Source organism: Eutrigla gurnardus, assembly GCF_963514095.1.
Source record: "Eutrigla gurnardus genome assembly, chromosome: 12".
In the NCBI taxonomy this organism is placed as follows: domain Eukaryota; kingdom Metazoa; phylum Chordata; class Actinopteri; order Perciformes; family Triglidae; genus Eutrigla; species Eutrigla gurnardus.
In genome coordinates, this window is record NC_139926.1 from 19,282,928 (window position 1) to 19,305,300 (window position 22,373).

A 22,373-nucleotide genomic window follows, 5' to 3' on the forward strand; every position below is an offset into this window, starting at 1 on the left:
TTCATTATTTATTACAAAAAATGTTTCACCCATACCTCAATGTTGCCTTTTGTAAGTTTTTTTTTTATCGTTTTCCCCTGCCTTTATATTTAGCCCAACTTTGAAATGAAAATAAAGAATTAATAAAGAAATTAATTTTATTCAAATAATTATCGTGAATGGAACTTTCCTACTTTGTAAGTCTAATGCGTGTTCACTGCATTTCACCCTTGGACCTGACAAAATGACACTCATCTCATAGACATGCAGTGATCTACACAAGTATATACACCCAATTTACATAGTTTGACATGTTTTGTAAGTTTATTGCAGTTTTCGTTGTAGTACACATTTGGATAAGGATTGATGAATAAGCAGCAACGTATAAAAATGCACATATTTCCAAAATATGCTGTGCATGGTGGGGTGTTAAGATGGTGGAGGTGGATATAGTTTCCTGTACTTGCTCTGCATCCAAACCCGGTGCATTGCAACTCTCTTTCCTCTGTTTACTTGGAGTCGTCTGTCCTCCAGATTCTGAATTTCCTCCAGTCCAGCATTAGAAAATAAATCATGAACCTCTTCTGAAAAAAAAAAAAAAACAATAACAATTATATATATTTTATACACACACATATACAGTATGTGGCTGATATATTAATGCTCTTAATCCCGTGTAGAGAACATTTAAATCCCAAATACCCACCAGTGTATGTATGTTATGCATGTAAACTCCCTCTTGGTTCCTAAAACCTCAAACCTTACAGAAGAAATCCCAAGGACATGAACCCAGTTTCCTCAGTGGTAGCTATGGTGCTGTTAGCGACTCTTTACTCTAACTGTGTTACTTCCAAGAAAATGAAGATCTCATGATTCACAAATACCTTTAGTGAAAAAGTACACGCAGGTTCCATCTCCACGTGCATAGAAATTGTCCGATAAGCACCGTCCTGATTGTTAAGAGATTAAAAAGTTAATATATTAAATTACACCTTTCACACACAGAGAGAAGCGTTTACAGAATATTAAACAAATTAGGTGATGTAGACAAAATCACTGTATTCAGATGTGTGTTACTATTTGGAGGCTCACCCTTCTTAAACCTGAGTTGTGAGAAGTCATATCTCCCATAATCGCGGAAGAGAAATACCCCTCCGTGTTTCAGGTACGTGGATAGTCGGTTCACAATTCCTTGCATTCTGTCAATGAAATGTGGATTAATGGATCAGTTGAGAAGGTGTCCGATATAAGAAATTACAAAGGCTCTCCTCTGTCTTTAAATCTTCACCTACCGCTCCGGGTGGATGGAGGACAGCACAAAGACTGCTAGGATAACATCCAGGCTCTGAGGAGGGAAGGGGAAAGAAGCCTCTTCTTCACAGATGTCATGGACAAAGGCATGACACACAGAGTCATCATAGTCTGGATGGTCCTATAGGAGGAACATAAAGTAGAGCACCAAACTGTTTCATAGCCACACAACGTAAATGTCATAATAGAGGAACAGAAATTAAAAAGCTGTCCGATTTAAGTATAACCTTTCATTAAATATTACAATGAGTAATATACTAAATTAGGTAATGGATAAATTAAGCTATATCTATATAGGGCATGTTATAGAACAACAGATTTACAATGAATTAAAATGTAATGTAATCTGTCTCAGTATTTTAGCAGCCTATGACATGGAGGCAACCTAGTCTGATATGACTGTAAATACATATTGTCGTCACAGTGAGAACTTGTCACCGCAAGTTTCACTTTATATAGCTTCGACTGTAGAAGTGATATTAGTCTGCATTGCTTTAAAGGAACGCATCAACCTCAATGCAAAATATACTCTGCATGTTCATACCGAGCAATATTAGAAAAGCATACCTTGACCAACTGAACGGCACATGGGGAGAAGTCACAACAGTATAGAAATGCATCCTTTTCTCTGTGAAACACAACAAATTAACAACCTGTGAGTCATAACAAATACAGTACAACTGCACCTTCCCTTTCATGGAGCTCTGAGAAGGATTATGCACGGAAGCCAAGATTTTACCTTTACTTATTGCCAAAAATGTGTTTAAATGCCTTTCCCCAGTAAAACAAATAGACAGTATTTGATACCTTTAGATACCTTTCTTATTTCTAATGTAGGGAGAACATGAAAAACTGTCACGGAAGCTCTCACGGTGTGCTACACTTCTTCCCCAGTGGATGCGAGTTGATCAGCAGTGCCTCCCAATTCTAACGAAATGCATCCATGCATTCGTGATGAGCCATAGTTTTGTGCTGATGTGGTTAAAAGTGTCTATGAAACAATAAATAAACTATATTTCACTGGAATTATCGCTTGTATTTGAAATGTTTTGCTTCTGTAAAGATAAACTGGACAGAAACTGATCAGTGATCAACTGACATATGAAGGTTTAACCCTAATGAATATATGAAAATATAAAATATTTACTCACTTTATGGAATTAATGATCGGAAATGCACTGTTACCAACTCCACATCCAACCTGTGAAGAAAACATTTTTTGTTGTTGTTATTTACTAATTTGTAAGTGCTGTTAACACTTTTATTATAGCAACGTACATCCTACTACTATCACAACAGTGAAATGTTCCACGTATAACAATTTACATTAAGAGAATCATTAAAATGAATACATGGGAACAGTTTTGAAAACCTCCAAGATCCTGAAAGATGCATGCTGGCCAGGGAAAGCGGTCGTCTGTATGGCAGCTTTGTTTTGTTCTGGTGCTGGTCCGTTGTGTTGCTGGTGTCTGGTGGTCTCTGAGTCCGTGCTGGTTCCAGGAGGTTGCGGGTATGACGCCTGCTGATCACCCAGACACCCATTTGTGACCTGACTTTTTGCACCTAAAGGAAGCAGTTCTGGGAACTCTAAAAACAGCCATTTGCGATCTTTGAAGAACTTATCCTGGTGCATCCCGTAAAACCTGTCCCAGTATTGGCAAGCCTCTGTGTCAAATGTCCCTGTGTGGAGAATATATTGTATAAATGTTCACAAAGGTGAATCCCAATCAAACCTAACTTTGGTTCTGAAGGGAGAAATTCTTACCTTGTTCCTCTAAAGGAAGGTGTATGCAGGAATTTTGTCTTGTCTTCTGCTGTGCATTTTCTTTATCCTCTTCTGTCCATTGCACATGATCCCTAATAATAAAGCATTATAAACTGGTGACACATTTGCTCAACTATAGAAACTCACTAACTGTATTAGTAGAAGAAAATATAAAACTGTAACATAAATCCACTATTTTGGAAGTTGATCAGAAAGCTCTCAAATGTAACCCTACATTCCAGCTCAATGTTGTTAAAAGTAGGCACGCCTATTCTGTAATACTATCTCCATAAAAGGCATGAACAGATGGGGGACAAATTTAAGTATTTCTACAGTACATCACTCACCACATGTTATGCTTGAAGACGTCATCGGGATTGGTCAGAATCCGTGAACCCAGTGGAGCTGAAGGTCTTCCTCCTGTGCTATGTCTCGATGTCAATCTGATGAAAACTTTAGCCAATTTGGCTACAGAGGAACTCCGCAGTTTATGCATTTCCTCTGTGAAAATGCAAAGAGGGCAACATAGTTTACAAAGCTTTGACAGTGCACATACAGCTTACAATGCTCATGGGAGCTGGTCCTGTTTCATGCAAAGAAAATAATTGGTTTACTCTTCTGGCAATATTTTGCTGCTGGATATTGTCATCAACATATTTTTATTATGAATTTTATTGTCAGGAACAATTTCCAGTTCAGTGGGAAAGCAAAAATGACACACAGTACCACATTAAAGAGAATTTAAAGATAAGACAAAGAACCATGTGTGCTCTTTAGGAATTCTAATTTGCTTTGGTTGTCCAAAGATAAATGTACTGATAAAGATGCTTTTCAACAAGGTTCTTGTTTTGGCAAGATTAACACATGGTTAAGACAGAATACACTGTAACCTTGACTGTTAGTTATATGATCTTTTGAGATGTTTTTCACTGGTGCATTTTATTACAAACTTATGCTGTGCAAACTTTATTTCAAATTCGAGTGGGGATTTCAAACTTTCCACAGGTTCCACATGGCAGGAAGAGTTTTGATAAAATGTGAATAAAGTGATGATGTTACGATATTGACGATATTTCAGTCAATGAAGACATCATAGAGCTTAAACCAATACAGAATATATTAATATAATAATTAAAAAGTATAATATAATATAATTTTCCCGATCTTTAAAGGGAAAGAAAATCCCATGCTGGTAAAATACATCCACGCTGCCATGTGAGCGCTGCTGTTCCAAGATTACTGCCTTAATTCCTCGAGTAGAAGAAGACACCATCCCATCCAGCGTTATTCACACTGCACACCAGCAGGGGCGGTAATGCTCTAATTCGTTGTTTACCAACCGCCAATAACCCCCAAAGAAGAAGAACAACACATTGGCTGTTAAAGTGATGCGTTATTATTATCGACCAACTTGTATCTGCTGCTGTCACTTCATTTTGAGTCACACCTCCCCAGTTAATCTAACGCTAGTCCACACGTAACGAACCCGGTACGACTTGTGAACGAAGTAAAGGATATACCGAGGTGCAAGAGCTCAACGGTGCTAACTTTAGTTAGCGTTAGCTTAGCTGTTAACTTTTCGCGTTAGCCGACATTAAAGCCAGGGGGGTCATAGTGGCCTCGGGGAGGTGGAGACTCCAGTGAGGGGTTTATAACGTTATCGCCATCTCTAACTGGGAAAGCGTATCGTATTTACCTGCCTGTCCTGCTGGGGTTTCAGCTCGTGTCGTCTCCCGTCATGTTACCACAGACGGTCCCGCTGTAGGAGCGTAGTCCCGCCTGCTGATGGCGCCGCTCCGGAGGAAAGGAGCCGGTGTTCGAGATTAACTGGTGGCTGAATTAACTGGTGATATTCTTTATACTAGGCAGATGTTTGGGAGGCGTGTCCTTCTGAGGACCCCTTGTTGACTATCCAGGAAATAAACATTTGATCGCTTCTTGTCTTTATCACGTTCATGTGTCGGTGTGTTTGGAAACATTACGGTCCGCTGTAACATTATAACCGTTCGCCAGCCCGTCGGTGAGCTGCCGCTGTCAGGACTCTCCTAGCAGGACTAGCGAATGAGACAGTAGGTGACTGTCCCGATGCCTGTTCAATACACTGCTAACGTTAATAAATCTGTTGAAATGTGTTCTTGTCGTCAGTCTCATATGTTTAATCACACATGGTTAGTAAACTGCTGTCCAGACGGCCCGATAGCTGGTTCTGCTTTAACCCACCCTGCAGGAGAAGCAGTTTCCAGCCCGCTCAGAGCGGTGAGGAGACTGTGGTCAACTGTGGTCTGCTCAGATTAACCTGTGATACAACATCTGCTACCTACCTGAGCGCTCTGCTCAGCTTTCTGCTCAGCTTTCTGCTCGGTCTAGACAGAACCGCTTGGTACCATCAGACATCTGGGCTGTGGAAATATGTTGTGTGGCGACAGAAAAGAAACAAAGACATGTTTGGCGGAGTTCAACGCGGCACATGTGAACACGACTTGGCTGTCAAGTAGCGTCAAGACCCGCAGATACCAGCGCACTGACCTGTGTGGACCTGCTCTGTCATATAAACACTTCCAAATAAAACATGATGCAGCTAAATGTGAGTTTACACACTGTAGTCATGCAGCACACTGCCAGAACTACAATCAGTCATTACTGTAGCAGAAGGAGACACAATGGATCAGTAACAATTCAGAATCACTTTTATTGTCCAAGTATATGTAGACATACACTAAAAATACAAGGCAGTAGCATGTCCTTAATGTACAGAAATGTGACAGACATATCTCATCTGCCAGTTGAGGTGTGTTCCTGTCCTGTTTGAATCCAAACCAGACTGAATTAGTCTGTATGTGGAGTCTGTTCTAATGTTCTTCCAGACTGGACTATTGCAGTGTGGAATGGGATCAGCAGCTCCGGAGGCAGGTTGGACCTCCAGAAGTAGCCAACACGGGTCTGTAGCTTCCTTATAATTTTCAATCAAAGTACACACGCAGGACAAAAATAGTTAAGGTCTGCTGGGGGACTTCCAACGCAACTTGTGTGGTACCACAGACTGCATGTGGTACACTCAATCTGAAAGGGAAAGAGATAGATGTTTAAATATCGACAAACATTTATCCTGATACTAGGGTTAATTCTTAGCTGTGGGCCTGTATGTGGAGTCTGTTCTTATGTTCTTCCAGCAGTTCCAGTGCCTCCAAAAAGTGCAGACATGCAAGTTAGGTGAATTAAAGTAGACATTTTCAATATCTGTTCAATTGTGACTGTTCACCCGGTGATGTTGAGGTGACCCATCCAAAGTGCATCCCAGTCTTCCAGCCAAACTCTGGGCAGGATATGAATTAAACTTCTTACCCAGTCGTCAATGTCAGCTCCCGAGCTGAGCTCCCCACAAGCTCGGCACAGCTGGGATAGGTCATCTGTTAAGGGGGGAAAAGCCATTAATGTAGTGCAGTGCCAGTATGGACACATTTCAGTGTAGCTGGTACAATCCTGAATACCTGAATTTTCCACCAGAGCCTGTGCCATGTTAAGCCGTAGTGTCGCCACCCCCTCCTGGTCCACACGATACTGCACAGTTTCATTTAGAAGTATCTGCTCTGCAAGCTAAAGTGATAACAGGGAGTACAATTCTGAAGGGGTTCCAATTATGTCAGAACATGCATGATCAAATTGTTACCTTGCACACAAAGACTCCACATGAGGACCCATCAGTCTGTCTTGGATGCTCTATGGTCGAGCATGTCCACCTTCCTACAGCGGGTCGTTTTTTGCGAACCAGTGCCCTGCACACAGAACGATTACAGTTTGGCAAGTGTATCATGAGCCCCAAAGAGATCATTTCCAATTAAAGATCAGCTGAATGGTGAAAAGGCTTCGTGTTGCTACCTAAAGACCAGCCAGTTGGCATTTAATTCACCTTGTTACATCTTTGCAGTGATTTATGTGTTCTGCAGAGGCCCCAAATGGGTCCAGGTACAAGGACCTCATCTCCTTCAGATACATGATCTATGGAGAGGCAAACAAGATGACAGCCAAGCCTTCATACATCAGATGGTCTCATAGTTTCATCTACATCTGTTAACTTTAAGATTACTTACAATGAGTGTCCAGTGTCCACCGTGACAAACCGCTCCAGCTGCCACAGCATACTTTAAGAGGTCCAGCTTACCAAAAAAGTACATAAAAACAAACATTATGCATGTACTGTGGAGGGAAACTGACAGACAAAGAGACTCACCGATCTTAAACTGCCTGTATTTCTTCCTTGCCAGAGTGAGGTCATGAGATACGAATCGATGATGAGTGCCCCAGCTCTCTGGCCCACCATCATCAAATACGCATTTATGATCTATGAGAATAATAATTAGTCGTGACAATGTGAAAGACAAATATCAGGCCAATATAAATGTACCTCTCCCTCCAGCAGCTTTCCTGGGGCCAAGACCAGCAGATCTTCAGAGAACAATTTGTATGGGCCGATCTTGGACCACAGCGTCTTCCTCTTCCTCCCACTCCATATGTCTCTGATCACTGTAAACATAGCAATACCAGTCATTTGTGAAATTCATATTTTATATGTACTTTGTCAGGTTACTGACAAGTTTCTGCAGGATTACAGTCATCCTGTGCCTTGCTGGATGAAGGTGGTCTTGCTGGCAGGGCACTGGATGTGGTTGGCATCTCACGGTCTTGTGGACCAGCCAGAGGAGAAGGATCCAACACCTTTTTTAATTTGGCAGGGATCCTCTCCTCTGGCTGGAAGTAATGTGTCAGGAGGTCTATATTCGACATAAGTTTGGCCTTCCCCTTTTCAGAGGCCAGGACCACATTTTTCCCCTCGAGTTCCATGATCCGGTATGGACCCATCATGTCACTCTCCATCTTGCCCCCTTTCCGTTGCTCCCGTCTGATGTTCTTTTTAAGAACTACATCTCCAATTTTGAACTGGTCATCTTGGCCCCTTTCGCGCTTTCTCCTTCTCACCATTTCCTGGCTTTTTGCGATGTTGGTCCTGACCTCTCTGTACGTGTCCTGCTGCATTTTTAGTCCTTCTGGAAGCTCCTCTTTTGTGACCAGCCTTTCTACTTTCTCTTCGGTTACCTGGCACAAATCACAGTTAGTATGTAGAGGACATAGATGAGCCCCTTTTTTAAGGATGAGAACATTAGAGCAACTTACTTCATACTCCTTTGGTACCTCTGAAGGATACCTGGCCTCCCTCCCAAACATCAAAAAATATGGGCTATACTTTGTCGTCAACTGTTTCTTTGTCCGCAGACCAAACATAGTTGACTGCAGAAACTGGTCCCAGGATTGTGGTTTCTCACCCACCAGTTTGTTCAGGGACCTCAAAAAGGAGACAGGAAAGAATTTAGATACTCATGCACAGTATGACAAAACACATATTAGTTTAGCTCAATATTTCATGAAGAGCTTAAGTTATTGAACACAAATATACCTCTGTATGGTGCCATTAAGCTTCTCCACTAGGCCGTTGGTCTGGGGATGGTAGGGGCAACAGAGGCTCCTTTTTATGCCCAGCTTCTTGCACAGGCCGTAGTTGACCTTGAAATGATCAGTTGGACTAACATTAAATAGGTGAGCACAGCAGCAGTTACATATCGGGCAGTCATAATGCTTCATCATGGTACCTTGTTGCGGAATTCTGAGCCCTGGTCTGTTAGCAGTCGTTTAGGTGCACCAAATTTGTAAAAGAAATCAAGAATACAACTGGTCACCTCATCTGCTGTTTTGCTCTTTAGTGGGTAAGCCTCTGCCCATTTAGTGAAATAATCAACCATGACACATATGTACTGGTTGCCACCATTGGTTACTGTGAGTTTACCCACTAGATCCATCCCTACGAGCTCCAGAGGCTCAGTTACCTGGGAGGAAAAAAAAAAACACATTATAGTATTTCTATTTCAGTGTTGTGATTGAAAGCTGACAAAATGTGCCATTGATTCCCTTACCTCTATCGGGTTGTATTCCCTCTTCTCTTTCACGTTCGCTCTCTTGGCCTGGCACTGTGGACACTGAGCAATCTAAACATAACATGAGTTCCAACAGCATGATGAATGTGTTCACACAAATGATTTCATGATACATTATATTGAAAACTAATAAAACATACTAGCAGTATATGAACAAACACATCACACTCTACTGTACAAGCTGAATGAGTGTTCCACCTCATTTTAAAGATACAAACTTACCCACTTGCGAATGTCCTCCTCCATGCCAGGCCAGTAATACCGGCTGATGATGGCACTGTGGGTTTTTTCCACGCCACAGTGTCCTCCAAAATGGCTGCAGTGGAATTCTTCAAATATATCATTTGCTTCCTCTGCACTTAATACAACCTTAGCAAGGTGCTCAGCTTTATTTTTTCTGCGCCTGCAGATGTAGTGCAGATCTCCATCTGGTGTTTAAATAACATAATGCTACATTTGTTAGTTTTACCATGGCAGATGATCACTGTGTTCTGAACTTCAGATGGCAAGCATTCTTACCTTTAATCCGGGAGGTGTCCGCTCTCCTTTTGATAACATATTTTTGTTTGGCCGTTAACCCCTCAGGATACTGGTTGTGGAGCTTGAAATTGAGCACCTCCTGCACAATTTTGGGATCCATCACCCCTATCTGTCCCTAGCTCCTACCTCCACCTGTCTCACCTGCTCCAACCTACCTACTCACCCCTTCACACACAAACAGATACACAACAAGATACAAACAGGACAACCACAATAAAGACAAATAAACCTCTCAAACACACACAGCCACACTCTACTACTCACAGCAACCACTCAACTATCGACTACTCACTCACTCAGCTACTAACCAATCACCTAACTATGTCTGACTTATATGTTTTATCTCTCTCTATCTCTCACTATCTCCGTCTCCTCACAAACCCACAAAGTTGGGGCATGTCAGTTGGGTTTATATAGTCTGTACCATGTACCAATGAAACCTGCTCCCAACCACCCACAGGTTAATTTAATAACACTGATTAACTGTAACTCCTGATTAACTCCTGCCCAGAGTTTGATTGGAAGACTGGGATGCACTTTGGATGGGTCACCTCAACATCACCGGGTGAACAGTCACAATTGAACAGATATTGAAAATGTCTAGTTTAATTCACTTAACTTGCATGTCTCTGCACTTTTGGAGGGCACTGGAACCGCTGGAAGAACATTAGAACAGACTCCACATACAGACTAATTCAGTCTGGTTTGGATTCAAACAGGACAGGAACACACCTCAACTGGCAGATGAGATATGTCTGTCACATTTCTGTACATTAAGGACATGCTACTGCCTTGTATTTTTAGTGTATGTCTACATATACTTGGACAATAAAAGTGATTCTGAATTGTTACTGATCCATTGTGTCTCCTTCTGCTACAGTAATGACTGATTGTAGTTCTGGCAGTGTGCTGCATGACTACAGTGTGTAAACTCACATTTAGCTGCATCATGTTTTATTTGGAAGTGTTTATATGACAGAGCAGGTCCACACAGGTCAGTGCGCTGGTATCTGCGGGTCTTGACGCTACTTGACAGCCAAGTCGTGTTCACATGTGCCGCGTTGAACTCCGCCAAACATGTCTTTGTTTCTTTTCTGTCGCCACACAACATATTTCCACAGCCCAGATGTCTGATGGTACCAAGCGGTTCTGTCTAGACCGAGCAGAAAGCTGAGCAGAAAGCTGAGCAGAGCGCTCAGGTAGGTAGCAGATGTTGTATCACAGGTTAATCTGAGCAGACCACAGTTGACCACAGTCTCCTCACCGCTCTGAGCGGGCTGGAAACTGCTTCTCCTGCAGGGTGGGTTAAAGCAGAACCAGCTATCGGGCCGTCTGGACAGCAGTTTACTAACCATGTGTGATTAAACATATGAGACTGACGACAAGAACACATTTCAACAGATTTATTAACGTTAGCAGTGTATTGAACAGGCATCGGGACAGTCACCTACTGTCTCATTCGCTAGTCCTGCTAGGAGAGTCCTGACAGCGGCAGCTCACCGACGGGCTGGCGAACGGTTATAATGTTACAGCGGACCGTAATGTTTCCAAACACACCGACACATGAACGTGATAAAGACAAGAAGCGATCAAATGTTTATTTCCTGGATAGTCAACAAGGGGTCCTCAGAAGGACACGCCTCCCAAACATCTGCCTAGTATAAAGAATATCACCAGTTAATTCAGCCACCAGTTAATCTCGAACACCGGGAACGCCGCCGAGCTGTTGAGCCGGTGTTCGAGATTAACTGGTGGCTGAATTAACTGGTGATATTCTTTATACTAGGCAGATGTTTGGGAGGCGTGTCCTTCTGAGGACCCCTTGTTGACTATCCAGGAAATAAACATTTGATCGCTTCTTGTCTTTATCACGTTCATGTGTCGGTGTGTTTGGAAACATTACGGTCCGCTGTAACATTATAACCGTTCGCCAGCCCGTCGGTGAGCTGCCGCTGTCAGGACTCTCCTAGCAGGACTAGCGAATGAGACAGTAGGTGACTGTCCCGATGCCTGTTCAATACACTGCTAACGTTAATAAATCTGTTGAAATGTGTTCTTGTCGTCAGTCTCATATGTTTAATCACACATGGTTAGTAAACTGCTGTCCAGACGGCCCGATAGCTGGTTCTGCTTTAACCCACCCTGCAGGAGAAGCAGTTTCCAGCCCGCTCAGAGCGGTGAGGAGACTGTGGTCAACTGTGGTCTGCTCAGATTAACCTGTGATACAACATCTGCTACCTACCTGAGCGCTCTGCTCAGCTTTCTGCTCAGCTTTCTGCTCGGTCTAGACAGAACCGCTTGGTACCATCAGACATCTGGGCTGTGGAAATATGTTGTGTGGCGACAGAAAAGAAACAAAGACATGTTTGGCGGAGTTCAACGCGGCACATGTGAACACGACTTGGCTGTCAAGTAGCGTCAAGACCCGCAGATACCAGCGCACTGACCTGTGTGGACCTGCTCTGTCATATAAACACTTCCAAATAAAACATGATGCAGCTAAATGTGAGTTTACACACTGTAGTCATGCAGCACACTGCCAGAACTACAATCAGTCATTACTGTAGCAGAAGGAGACACAATGGATCAGTAACAATTCAGAATCACTTTTATTGTCCAAGTATATGTAGACATACACTAAAAATACAAGGCAGTAGCATGTCCTTAATGTACAGAAATGTGACAGACATATCTCATCTGCCAGTTGAGGTGTGTTCCTGTCCTGTTTGAATCCAAACCAGACTGAATTAGTCTGTATGTGGAGTCTGTTCTAATGTTCTTCCAGCGGTTCCAGTGCCCTCCAAAAGTGCAGAGACATGCAAGTTAAGTGAATTAAACTAGACATTTTCAATATCTGTTCAATTGTGACTGTTCACCCGGTGATGTTGAGGTGACCCATCCAAAGTGCATCCCAGTCTTCCAATCAAACTCTGGGCAGGAGTTAATCAGGAGTTACAGTTAATCAGTGTTATTAAATTAACCTGTGGGTGGTTGGGAGCAGGTTTCATTGGTACATGGTACAGACTATATAAACCCAACTGACATGCCCCAACTTTGTGGGTTTGTGAGGAGACGGAGATAGTGAGAGATAGAGAGAGATAAAACATATAAGTCAGACATAGTTAGGTGATTGGTTAGTAGCTGAGTGAGTGAGTAGTCGATAGTTGAGTGGTTGCTGTGAGTAGTAGAGTGTGGCTGTGTGTGTTTGAGAGGTTTATTTGTCTTTATTGTGGTTGTCCTGTTTGTATCTTGTTGTGTATCTGTTTGTGTGTGAAGGGGTGAGTAGGTAGGTTGGAGCAGGTGAGACAGGTGGAGGTAGGAGCTAGGGACAGATAGGGGTGATGGATCCCAAAATTGTGCAGGAGGTGCTCAATTTCAAGCTCCACAACCAGTATCCTGAGGGGTTAACGGCCAAACAAAAATATGTTATCAAAAGGAGAGCGGACACCTCCCGGATTAAAGGTAAGAATGCTTGCCATCTGAAGTTCAGAACACAGTGATCATCTGCCATGGTAAAACTAACAAATGTAGCATTATGTTATTTAAACACCAGATGGAGATCTGCACTACATCTGCAGGCGCAGAAAAAATAAAGCTGAGCACCTTGCTAAGGTTGTATTAAGTGCAGAGGAAGCAAATGATATATTTGAAGAATTCCACTGCAGCCATTTTGGAGGACACTGTGGCGTGGAAAAAACCCACAGTGCCATCATCAGCCGGTATTACTGGCCTGGCATGGAGGAGGACATTCGCAAGTGGGTAAGTTTGTATCTTTAAAATGAGGTGGAACACTCATTCAGCTTGTACAGTAGAGTGTGATGTGTTTGTTCATATACTGCTAGTATGTTTTATTAGTTTTCAATATAATGTATCATGAAATCATTTGTGTGAACACATTCATCATGCTGTTGGAACTCATGTTATGTTTAGATTGCTCAGTGTCCACAGTGCCAGGCCAAGAGAGCGAACGTGAAAGAGAAGAGGGAATACAACCCGATAGAGGTAAGGGAATCAATGGCACATTTTGTCAGCTTTCAATCACAACACTGAAATAGAAATACTATAATGTGTTTTTTTTTTTCCTCCCAGGTAACTGAGCCTCTGGAGCTCGTAGGGATGGATCTAGTGGGTAAACTCACAGTAACCAATGGTGGCAACCAGTACATATGTGTCATGGTTGATTATTTCACTAAATGGGCAGAGGCTTACCCACTAAAGAGCAAAACAGCAGATGAGGTGACCAGTTGTATTCTTGATTTCTTTTACAAATTTGGTGCACCTAAACGACTGCTAACAGACCAGGGCTCAGAATTCCGCAACAAGGTACCATGATGAAGCATTATGACTGCCCGATATGTAACTGCTGCTGTGCTCACCTATTTAATGTTAGTCCAACTGATCATTTCAAGGTCAACTACGGCCTGTGCAAGAAGCTGGGCATAAAAAGGAGCCTCTGTTGCCCCTACCATCCCCAGACCAACGGCCTAGTGGAGAAGCTTAATGGCACCATACAGAGGTATATTTGTGTTCAATAACTTAAGCTCTTCATGAAATATTGAGCTAAACTAATATGTGTTTTGTCATACTGTGCATGAGTATCTAAATTCTTTCCTGTCTCCTTTTTGAGGTCCCTGAACAAACTGGTGGGTGAGAAACCACAATCCTGGGACCAGTTTCTGCAGTCAACTATGTTTGGTCTGCGGACAAAGAAACAGTTGACGACAAAGTATAGCCCATATTTTTTGATGTTTGGGAGGGAGGCCAGGTATCCTTCAGAGGTACCAAAGGAGTATGAAGTAAGTTGCTCTAATGTTCTCATCCTTAAAAAAGGGGCTCATCTATGTCCTCTACATACTAACTGTGATTTGTGCCAGGTAACCGAAGAGAAAGTAGAAAGGCTGGTCACAAAAGAGGAGCTTCCAGAAGGACTAAAAATGCAGCAGGACACGTACAGAGAGGTCAGGACCAACATCGCAAAAAGCCAGGAAATGGTGAGAAGGAGAAAGCGCGAAAGGGGCCAAGATGACCAGTTCAAAATTGGAGATGTAGTTCTTAAAAAGAACATCAGACGGGAGCAACGGAAAGGGGGCAAGATGGAGAGTGACATGATGGGTCCATACCGGATCATGGAACTCGAGGGGAAAAATGTGGTCCTGGCCTCTGAAAAGGGGAAGGCCAAACTTATGTCGAATATAGACCTCCTGACACATTACTTCCAGCCAGAGGAGAGGATCCCTGCCAAATTAAAAAAGGTGTTGGATCCTTCTCCTCTGGCTGGTCCACAAGACCGTGAGATGCCAACCACATCCAGTGCCCTGCCAGCAAGACCACCTTCATCCAGCAAGGCACAGGATGACTGTAATCCTGCAGAAACTTGTCAGTAACCTGACAAAGTACATATAAAATATGAATTTCACAAATGACTGGTATTGCTATGTTTACAGTGATCAGAGACATATGGAGTGGGAGGAAGAGGAAGACGCTGTGGTCCAAGATCGGCCCATACAAATTGTTCTCTGAAGATCTGCTGGTCTTGGCCCCAGGAAAGCTGCTGGAGGGAGAGGTACATTTATATTGGCCTGATATTTGTCTTTCACATTGTCACGACTAATTATTATTCTCATAGATCATAAATGCGTATTTGATGATGGTGGGCCAGAGAGCTGGGGCACTCATCATCGATTCGTATCTCATGACCTCACTCTGGCAAGGAAGAAATACAGGCAGTTTAAGATCGGTGAGTCTCTTTGTCTGTCAGTTTCCCTCCACAGTACATGCATAATGTTTGTTTTTATGTACTTTTTTGGTAAGCTGGACCTCTTAAAGTATGCTGTGGCAGCTGGAGCGGTTTGTCACGGTGGACACTGGACACTCATTGTAAGTAATCTTAAAGTTAACAGATGTAGATGAAACTATGAGACCATCTGATGTATGAAGGCTTGGCTGTCATCTTGTTTGCCTCTCCATAGATCATGTATCTGAAGGAGATGAGGTCCTTGTACCTGGACCCATTTGGGGCCTCTGCAGAACACATAAATCACTGCAAAGATGTAACAAGGTGAATTAAATGCCAACTGGCTGGTCTTTAGGTAGCAACACGAAGCCTTTTCACCATTCAGCTGATCTTTAATTGGAAATGATCTCTTTGGGGCTCATGATACACTTGCCAAACTGTAATCGTTCTGTGTGCAGGGCACTGGTTCGCAAAAAACGACCCGCTGTAGGAAGGTGGACATGCTCGACCATAGAGCATCCAAGACAGACTGATGGGTCCTCATGTGGAGTCTTTGTGTGCAAGGTAACAATTTGATCATGCATGTTCTGACATAATTGGAACCCCTTCAGAATTGTACTCCCTGTTATCACTTTAGCTTGCAGAGCAGATACTTCTAAATGAAACTGTGCAGTATCGTGTGGACCAGGAGGGGGTGGCGACACTACGGCTTAACATGGCACAGGCTCTGGTGGAAAATTCAGGTATTCAGGATTGTACCAGCTACACTGAAATGTGTCCATACTGGCACTGCACTACATTAATGGCTTTTCCCCCCTTAACAGATGACCTATCCCAGCTGTGCCGAGCTTGTGGGGAGCTCAGCTCGGGAGCTGACATTGACGACTGGGTAAGAAGTTTAATTCATATCCTGCCCAGAGTTTGGCTGGAAGACTGGGATGCACTTTGGATGGGTCACCTCAACATCACCGGGTGAACAGTCACAATTGAACAGATATTGAAAATGTCTACTTTAATTCACCTAACTTGCATGTCTGCACTTTTTGGAGGCACTGGAACTGCTGGAAGAACATAAGAACAGACTCCACATACAGGCCCACAGCTAAGAATTAACCCTAGTATCAGGATAAATGTTTGTCGATATTTAAACATCTATCTCTTTCCCTTTCAGATTGAGTGTACCACATGCAGTCTGTGGTACCACACAAGTTGCGTTGGAAGTCCCCCAGCAGACCTTAACTATTTTTGTCCTGCGTGTGTACTTTGATTGAAAATTATAAGGAAGCTACAGACCCGTGTTGGCTACTTCTGGAGGTCCAACCTGCCTCCGGAGCTGCTGATCCCATTCCACACTGCAATAGTCCAGTCTGGAAGAACATTAGAACAGACTCCACATACAGACTAATTCAGTCTGGTTTGGATTCAAACAGGACAGGAACACACCTCAACTGGCAGATGAGATATGTCTGTCACATTTCTGTACATTAAGGACATGCTACTGCCTTGTATTTTTAGTGTATGTCTACATATACTTGGACAATAAAAGTGATTCTGAATTGTTACTGATCCATTGTGTCTCCTTCTGCTACAGTAATGACTGATTGTAGTTCTGGCAGTGTGCTGCATGACTACAGTGTGTAAACTCACATTTAGCTGCATCATGTTTTATTTGGAAGTGTTTATATGACAGAGCAGGTCCACACAGGTCAGTGCGCTGGTATCTGCGGGTCTTGACGCTACTTGACAGCCAAGTCGTGTTCACATGTGCCGCGTTGAACTCCGCCAAACATGTCTTTGTTTCTTTTCTGTCGCCACACAACATATTTCCACAGCCCAGATGTCTGATGGTACCAAGCGGTTCTGTCTAGACCGAGCAGAAAGCTGAGCAGAAAGCTGAGCAGAGCGCTCAGGTAGGTAGCAGATGTTGTATCACAGGTTAATCTGAGCAGACCACAGTTGACCACAGTCTCCTCACCGCTCTGAGCGGGCTGGAAACTGCTTCTCCTGCAGGGTGGGTTAAAGCAGAACCAGCTATCGGGCCGTCTGGACAGCAGTTTACTAACCATGTGTGATTAAACATATGAGACTGACGACAAGAACACATTTCAACAGATTTATTAACGTTAGCAGTGTATTGAACAGGCATCGGGACAGTCACCTACTGTCTCATTCGCTAGTCCTGCTAGGAGAGTCCTGACAGCGGCAGCTCACCGACGGGCTGGCGAACGGTTATAATGTTACAGCGGACCGTAATGTTTCCAAACACACCGACACATGAACGTGATAAAGACAAGAAGCGATCAAATGTTTATTTCCTGGATAGTCAACAAGGGGTCCTCAGAAGGACACGCCTCCCAAACATCTGCCTAGTATAAAGAATATCACCAGTTAATTCAGCCACCAGTTAATCTCGAACACCGGAGGTGTCGAGGTATCAGGGATGCTGGGACTCTGATCAGACACAATATGAATCTCCTTAGAGGAATCCTCCTCCAGGTAACGAGAGGAAAACACTTTAACTATTCACTGTCCCTAACTTGTTACACTATACACTATATTCTGTATTGTTGTTACATTTTAGGACAGTAGGGAATTCACCAAAGCGTGGAGCAAGACCTCAAAATCAACAGTAATGTACGAGAATGGTAAAATCTACTTTGAAAATTACCAGAACTGCTACAGTTGGTGAGTATGAATAATTAACTCTTGAGCACACTGTAGAATACAGCTACAGATATATTGACTGGAATACAAAAGTCACATGAAATCAATAAGCCAAGCAATGTATGTGAAGAAATCAGCTGTGAGATGCAGATTTTGTGAAAAACTGTACATAGCTTGCCAAATATAAATACTTTTGCCCATTTTATTAAAGTCATCTACCAAATCCAAAGCCCTGTGTTGTCAAAGCAATCTGAAAAGCAGTGTTTATTGTCCCAATGTTCACATTCAGGTGTAAAAAATGTAAGGGACACTAACAACAGAAATAATGAGTGATTGAATCTTCTGGTTTCAGTGTTCATTCAGAGCCTCATGTTCTATACAAACTGCCGAAGAGATCTAAATTGGAGAAGTTTGAAGATGCCTTGCTGTGCCAGAGCCCACTTGTAAGTGACATTAAACAAACTGAAGCAGATTTTTCAATTACCACATTTTAACAACCTACATTTAGATTGTCATTTGTCTCCTTGACAGGGCAACTCATTGGCCTCCCCCACTGATCAAAAACCCAGCCTCTTGGCTTTGACAGCCAATAACTGGCTGTATCGGCTTTCAGCTGAAACCGGAGAAGAGCTGGAAAGAGTTTACCTATCTTTAAACCATAAATTCAGGTATTGTCAAAGCCCCTGAGTCCTCTGATAAATCTATTTTTCTTTTCATTTAATAACCTTTTAACCTTATTCCCTGTTGTTTTTTGATAGGTATCTTGGCTGGGATGTTTCTCAAGAGATGTTATATATTAAATCTGTTAAAAAAACAGAAACCTCTTTAGAACAGCAGGTAGGAATTTTGACAGACACATTGCATTAATCTAGAAAAACAGATATTTTAAACTGGAACTAGTGAAATTTTAGCATTTTTCATGAATAAATTGTTAAATTGTTTTCCGTTAAGTTATGTGTTCTGTGTGGATCAACTAAGTTATTGATCAACTATTTTGAGGAATGAATCTCTGATGTGGAAAAGGGGTAACAGAATATTGTCTTTTTAAAAACAAACAGGCAGGTATCACTCAGAATACAGTGATGCACCTGGCCATCTTTCATGTATTCCCCTTACAAATTTTGGGCATTTTGGAGATCAACAAAAAGGTATGCTGTTTTGTTTCTATATTTTTGGCAGAGGGAGTGATATTTCATGAAAAAATGTAAATGATATATCAAATAATTATATTAAAAATATCTTCTTCTTTCAGGTATTTGGAAATGGTGTCACCGATGTTGTTCTGTCTCAAGGTGTCCTTGTGGTGTCTTACAGCAACAAGTCAGTGAAGCTATACAGCTTTGAGCACATTGTTCAAACGGTGTGTAATATTTCTTTTATCCTGAAAGAGTTTCCTGCACACTATTGAGCTAGCTGAATATTCTTTTTTAAACCAGATACATATGAATATTTGTGTGTTTCACTCTGCTTCTGCTCATCTTGCTGCTTACAGCTCTGCGTGTCTGATGAATCATTTCTCTGTTTTCAGTACTTGACAGAGACGTTGACACTTGGAAAGAAGAGTTCACTTCTCGGTGGCAAAACAGTGGGTGAAGTTCCGTTTGGTATCCCAGTAAATATCCAGATCACAGGTGAGTCCGGTTATAAGTTCAGACCAGTGGTATCTTTTGCTTGATATTTTAGTAGATCTACTTGTAAGCAGGATTTGTTTTGTTACTGTGCAGATTGCCCTCCAGTGCTTTTCGAGGTGTCATGCGCTAATAACAGTGTCCAGATTGGAGGTTACCCTTGGCACTACATCTACACACCGCCGCATAAAAATCACAAGGGCACTCACCACATCTGTTCACTCAAGGACAGAACTATGGTATAAATAATCCTCTTCAACCATGCACTGTAACATGATGTCTCAATAATAATTTGTAATAAAATGTAGCATTATGCTTGTCTACGATAGATAGTATCCCCAATCTTAGTGTGTGAAAGAACACCAAATCAGCCGGAGCATATTGCAAGTGTCAGGGTAAGAAGGGCCACAGATGTTTGTGACAGTCTGTATTCAGGTGCTGGACAGCACAGGATGGACTCAAACCTGGAAGCTCTATTCAAAACCCCATTGTGCAGATCTTGTCTGCATGTGTAACACAAGCTTGTGAGCATTATTTTTCTAGATTATTTTAGATTTTGATGACACTGTTCATGTTTATTTCTTTACCAGAAACAATTGGCAGCAACTATGGCTGCATAACACATTGTGTGGAAATTTAGAAAAGGAATGGTACAAACATTAGCAGAAACCTAATTATTAAGCTGGTCCTACACCTGAAATTTGTCAAAGAGTCAAACTGCACTATCGCACTCCTTCAAGCTTAAGCTGCAGCATTTTACACAACCACCTTTTAAGTGTGCGGCGGTTAAGCTGTACTCAGACAATAGAGTCTGAGCAAAGTATCACTTCAATAAGTCAAGAGTTGCCTTTCCCACAATGGTGCGTGCTCAGGTTGTTGATGCTTTGCAGACTCTGATTTGCAAAAATCCAGTTGCACTAAAAAGTTAATGTGATATTTTATAACATCAGGCATCAAATGGAATACAAAATATGGACTGCTGCTCTCTGGAGAGTGACGGGATCTTCTTCCACCCTGATGACTCTGGAAGAATCGTTCATGTTGGACCTGCCACCATAAAGTGAGTACTACAGTCAATATTTACATAACAAAATGAAGACAGTTGGTGGAATGTGTTGTGGTAGTTTTCCTTAGCTAGTTCTTTGCTCCGTATATACAGACTGTTTAAATGTATGTTCTTTTTTATTATCTTATCATATTGGATATGTTTTATTTTCCTCCAAGTGTCCTAAAGATCCTCGGTGAACCAAACAGTGGTTTGCCATCAAAGGTAGTTGAGGATTTCTCCATGAAGACCCTTCGAAACAACAATGTAAGTGTCATTATTTCCCTGCTAAGCCAACTGCGTGCTCTTCTCGGTACATACTTAGTTTACCTCGTCATGAATCAGCCTCATGTATCTATCACATGTGCACTGTCATGGCATGGGTCAGCCAGTCTTGTGGCGGTTAAAAGAAGTTTCTGCTCTCCGTCTACTGCAGACTACCTCACATGTCACTGTCACCGCATCGGGACGAACAGTGAAGAAAAGATTTCAGCAGCTGGATGACGACCCAGATCAAGAGGTAAGCGATTATGCTTTTAGTGTCGATCCAGTATCTCTGCAGAGAAAATACTTACTGTGCTGTTTTTTTTTTTAAAGATGGATGTAAAGCACACAGTAGGGATCAAGTAAATTACACAGTTGAGCATATTGTATGTGTATATGTTTATACTCTCTTTGGAAGAAAGGAAGCAAATTCAGGCTCACATAATTTTTTTCACCTCAGGTTCTATTTTTTCTTTTTGTTGACAAATCTCACGAAAAGACCAAAAAGCAGCAATAGAAATGCTCCCAACTCGTAGAAAGCACCTTTTAAATATACTTACGTACATATAAGGTATATATAAGGCATGCCTATATATGCAGAGATCTTAGCACAGCGTCAGAACATTGAGCCTTTACATTTTGCAGACTTTCCGTATGGTGGAATATGAGGATGAGCTGGACCTTTTGGCGGTGGTGGTAACTAACGGTGAGGAGGGAGAAGGAAGAGCCCACATCCGACTGCACGACAACCAGAGTGGGCAGTTACTGCGGACTGTTGATCTGGTTGAACCCTGGGACGAGGTGAGTGGCCTGACGTGAGGAAAAACCACATAAACATGAAACATTGTCTGTTTATGTGGATTGATGTGTGCATTTATAATGTGTTTCAGACGTATCGACATGAGCTGTTCTTTGACAAAGACACGATTGTTCATATTGAACAAAAGAACACCAACTTCTGCTGCCATGTTTACAAGCTCAAGGCTGCCAGAAAATAAATGGCATTTGCATAAATATTTGTTTCCATATTGTGTTTTCGTACAGCTTTTCTGTAAAACACAAAATGCTGTTTTTCACACGTGGATCACTGTGTCTTCATTATTTCTTCTTGTGTGAATTACATTTAATGACCATAGTCGATGATTTAAGTCATTAAAGTCTATCCTAACATGTATATACTTTCTCTGAAAATAAAATGTTATATTTTTTCATGTTACTCTGTATTTCTGTCTTTCCACCATGTCCATCCACATATTAAAATATTCAAAAGTTGCTTCCATATAATGTCATCGACATTGGCTACTTGCTTTAACAACCCACACTTTTAATGTTTGTTTTCTATAAATCATTTTATGCAACCTGGATATTCATTTCAGATATAAAATAGCATTCCCCCGAAAATACATTTCTCAAATCAGCTTCTGAATATGAGTGATGGCATGTTTTTCTTTCCCCTGCC

The 22,373-nt window shown here is 42.1% G+C and overlaps 2 protein-coding genes across 2 annotated transcripts; one reads left to right on the plus strand and one right to left on the minus strand.

Moving 5' to 3' along the window:
• Positions 1-169: 169 nt before the first annotated feature.
• Positions 170-17,846, minus strand: mettl8 (methyltransferase 8, methylcytidine). Its single transcript, XM_084023066.1, has 11 exons — positions 17,730-17,846; positions 4,752-4,889; positions 3,403-3,556; positions 3,056-3,147; positions 2,663-2,970; positions 2,442-2,491; positions 1,858-1,918; positions 1,272-1,411; positions 1,072-1,178; positions 864-929; positions 170-563 (listed from the first exon to the last, which is right to left on the minus strand). Exons 3-11 carry the CDS (start codon positions 3,549-3,551, stop codon positions 409-411), a joined length of 1,128 nt encoding a protein of 375 aa, XP_083879192.1. The 5' UTR covers positions 3,552-3,556; positions 4,752-4,889; positions 17,730-17,846; the 3' UTR covers positions 170-408.
• Positions 4,390-22,103, plus strand: dcaf17 (ddb1 and cul4 associated factor 17). Its single transcript, XM_084023064.1, has 16 exons — positions 4,390-4,865; positions 11,286-11,310; positions 17,731-17,809; positions 17,895-17,998; positions 18,330-18,420; positions 18,509-18,645; positions 18,736-18,814; positions 19,036-19,125; positions 19,230-19,337; positions 19,506-19,608; positions 19,702-19,844; positions 20,556-20,665; positions 20,830-20,917; positions 21,087-21,170; positions 21,560-21,715; positions 21,805-22,103. Exons 1-16 carry the CDS (start codon positions 4,841-4,843, stop codon positions 21,910-21,912), a joined length of 1,530 nt encoding a protein of 509 aa, XP_083879190.1. The 5' UTR covers positions 4,390-4,840; the 3' UTR covers positions 21,913-22,103.
• Positions 22,104-22,373: the final 270 nt, after the last annotated feature.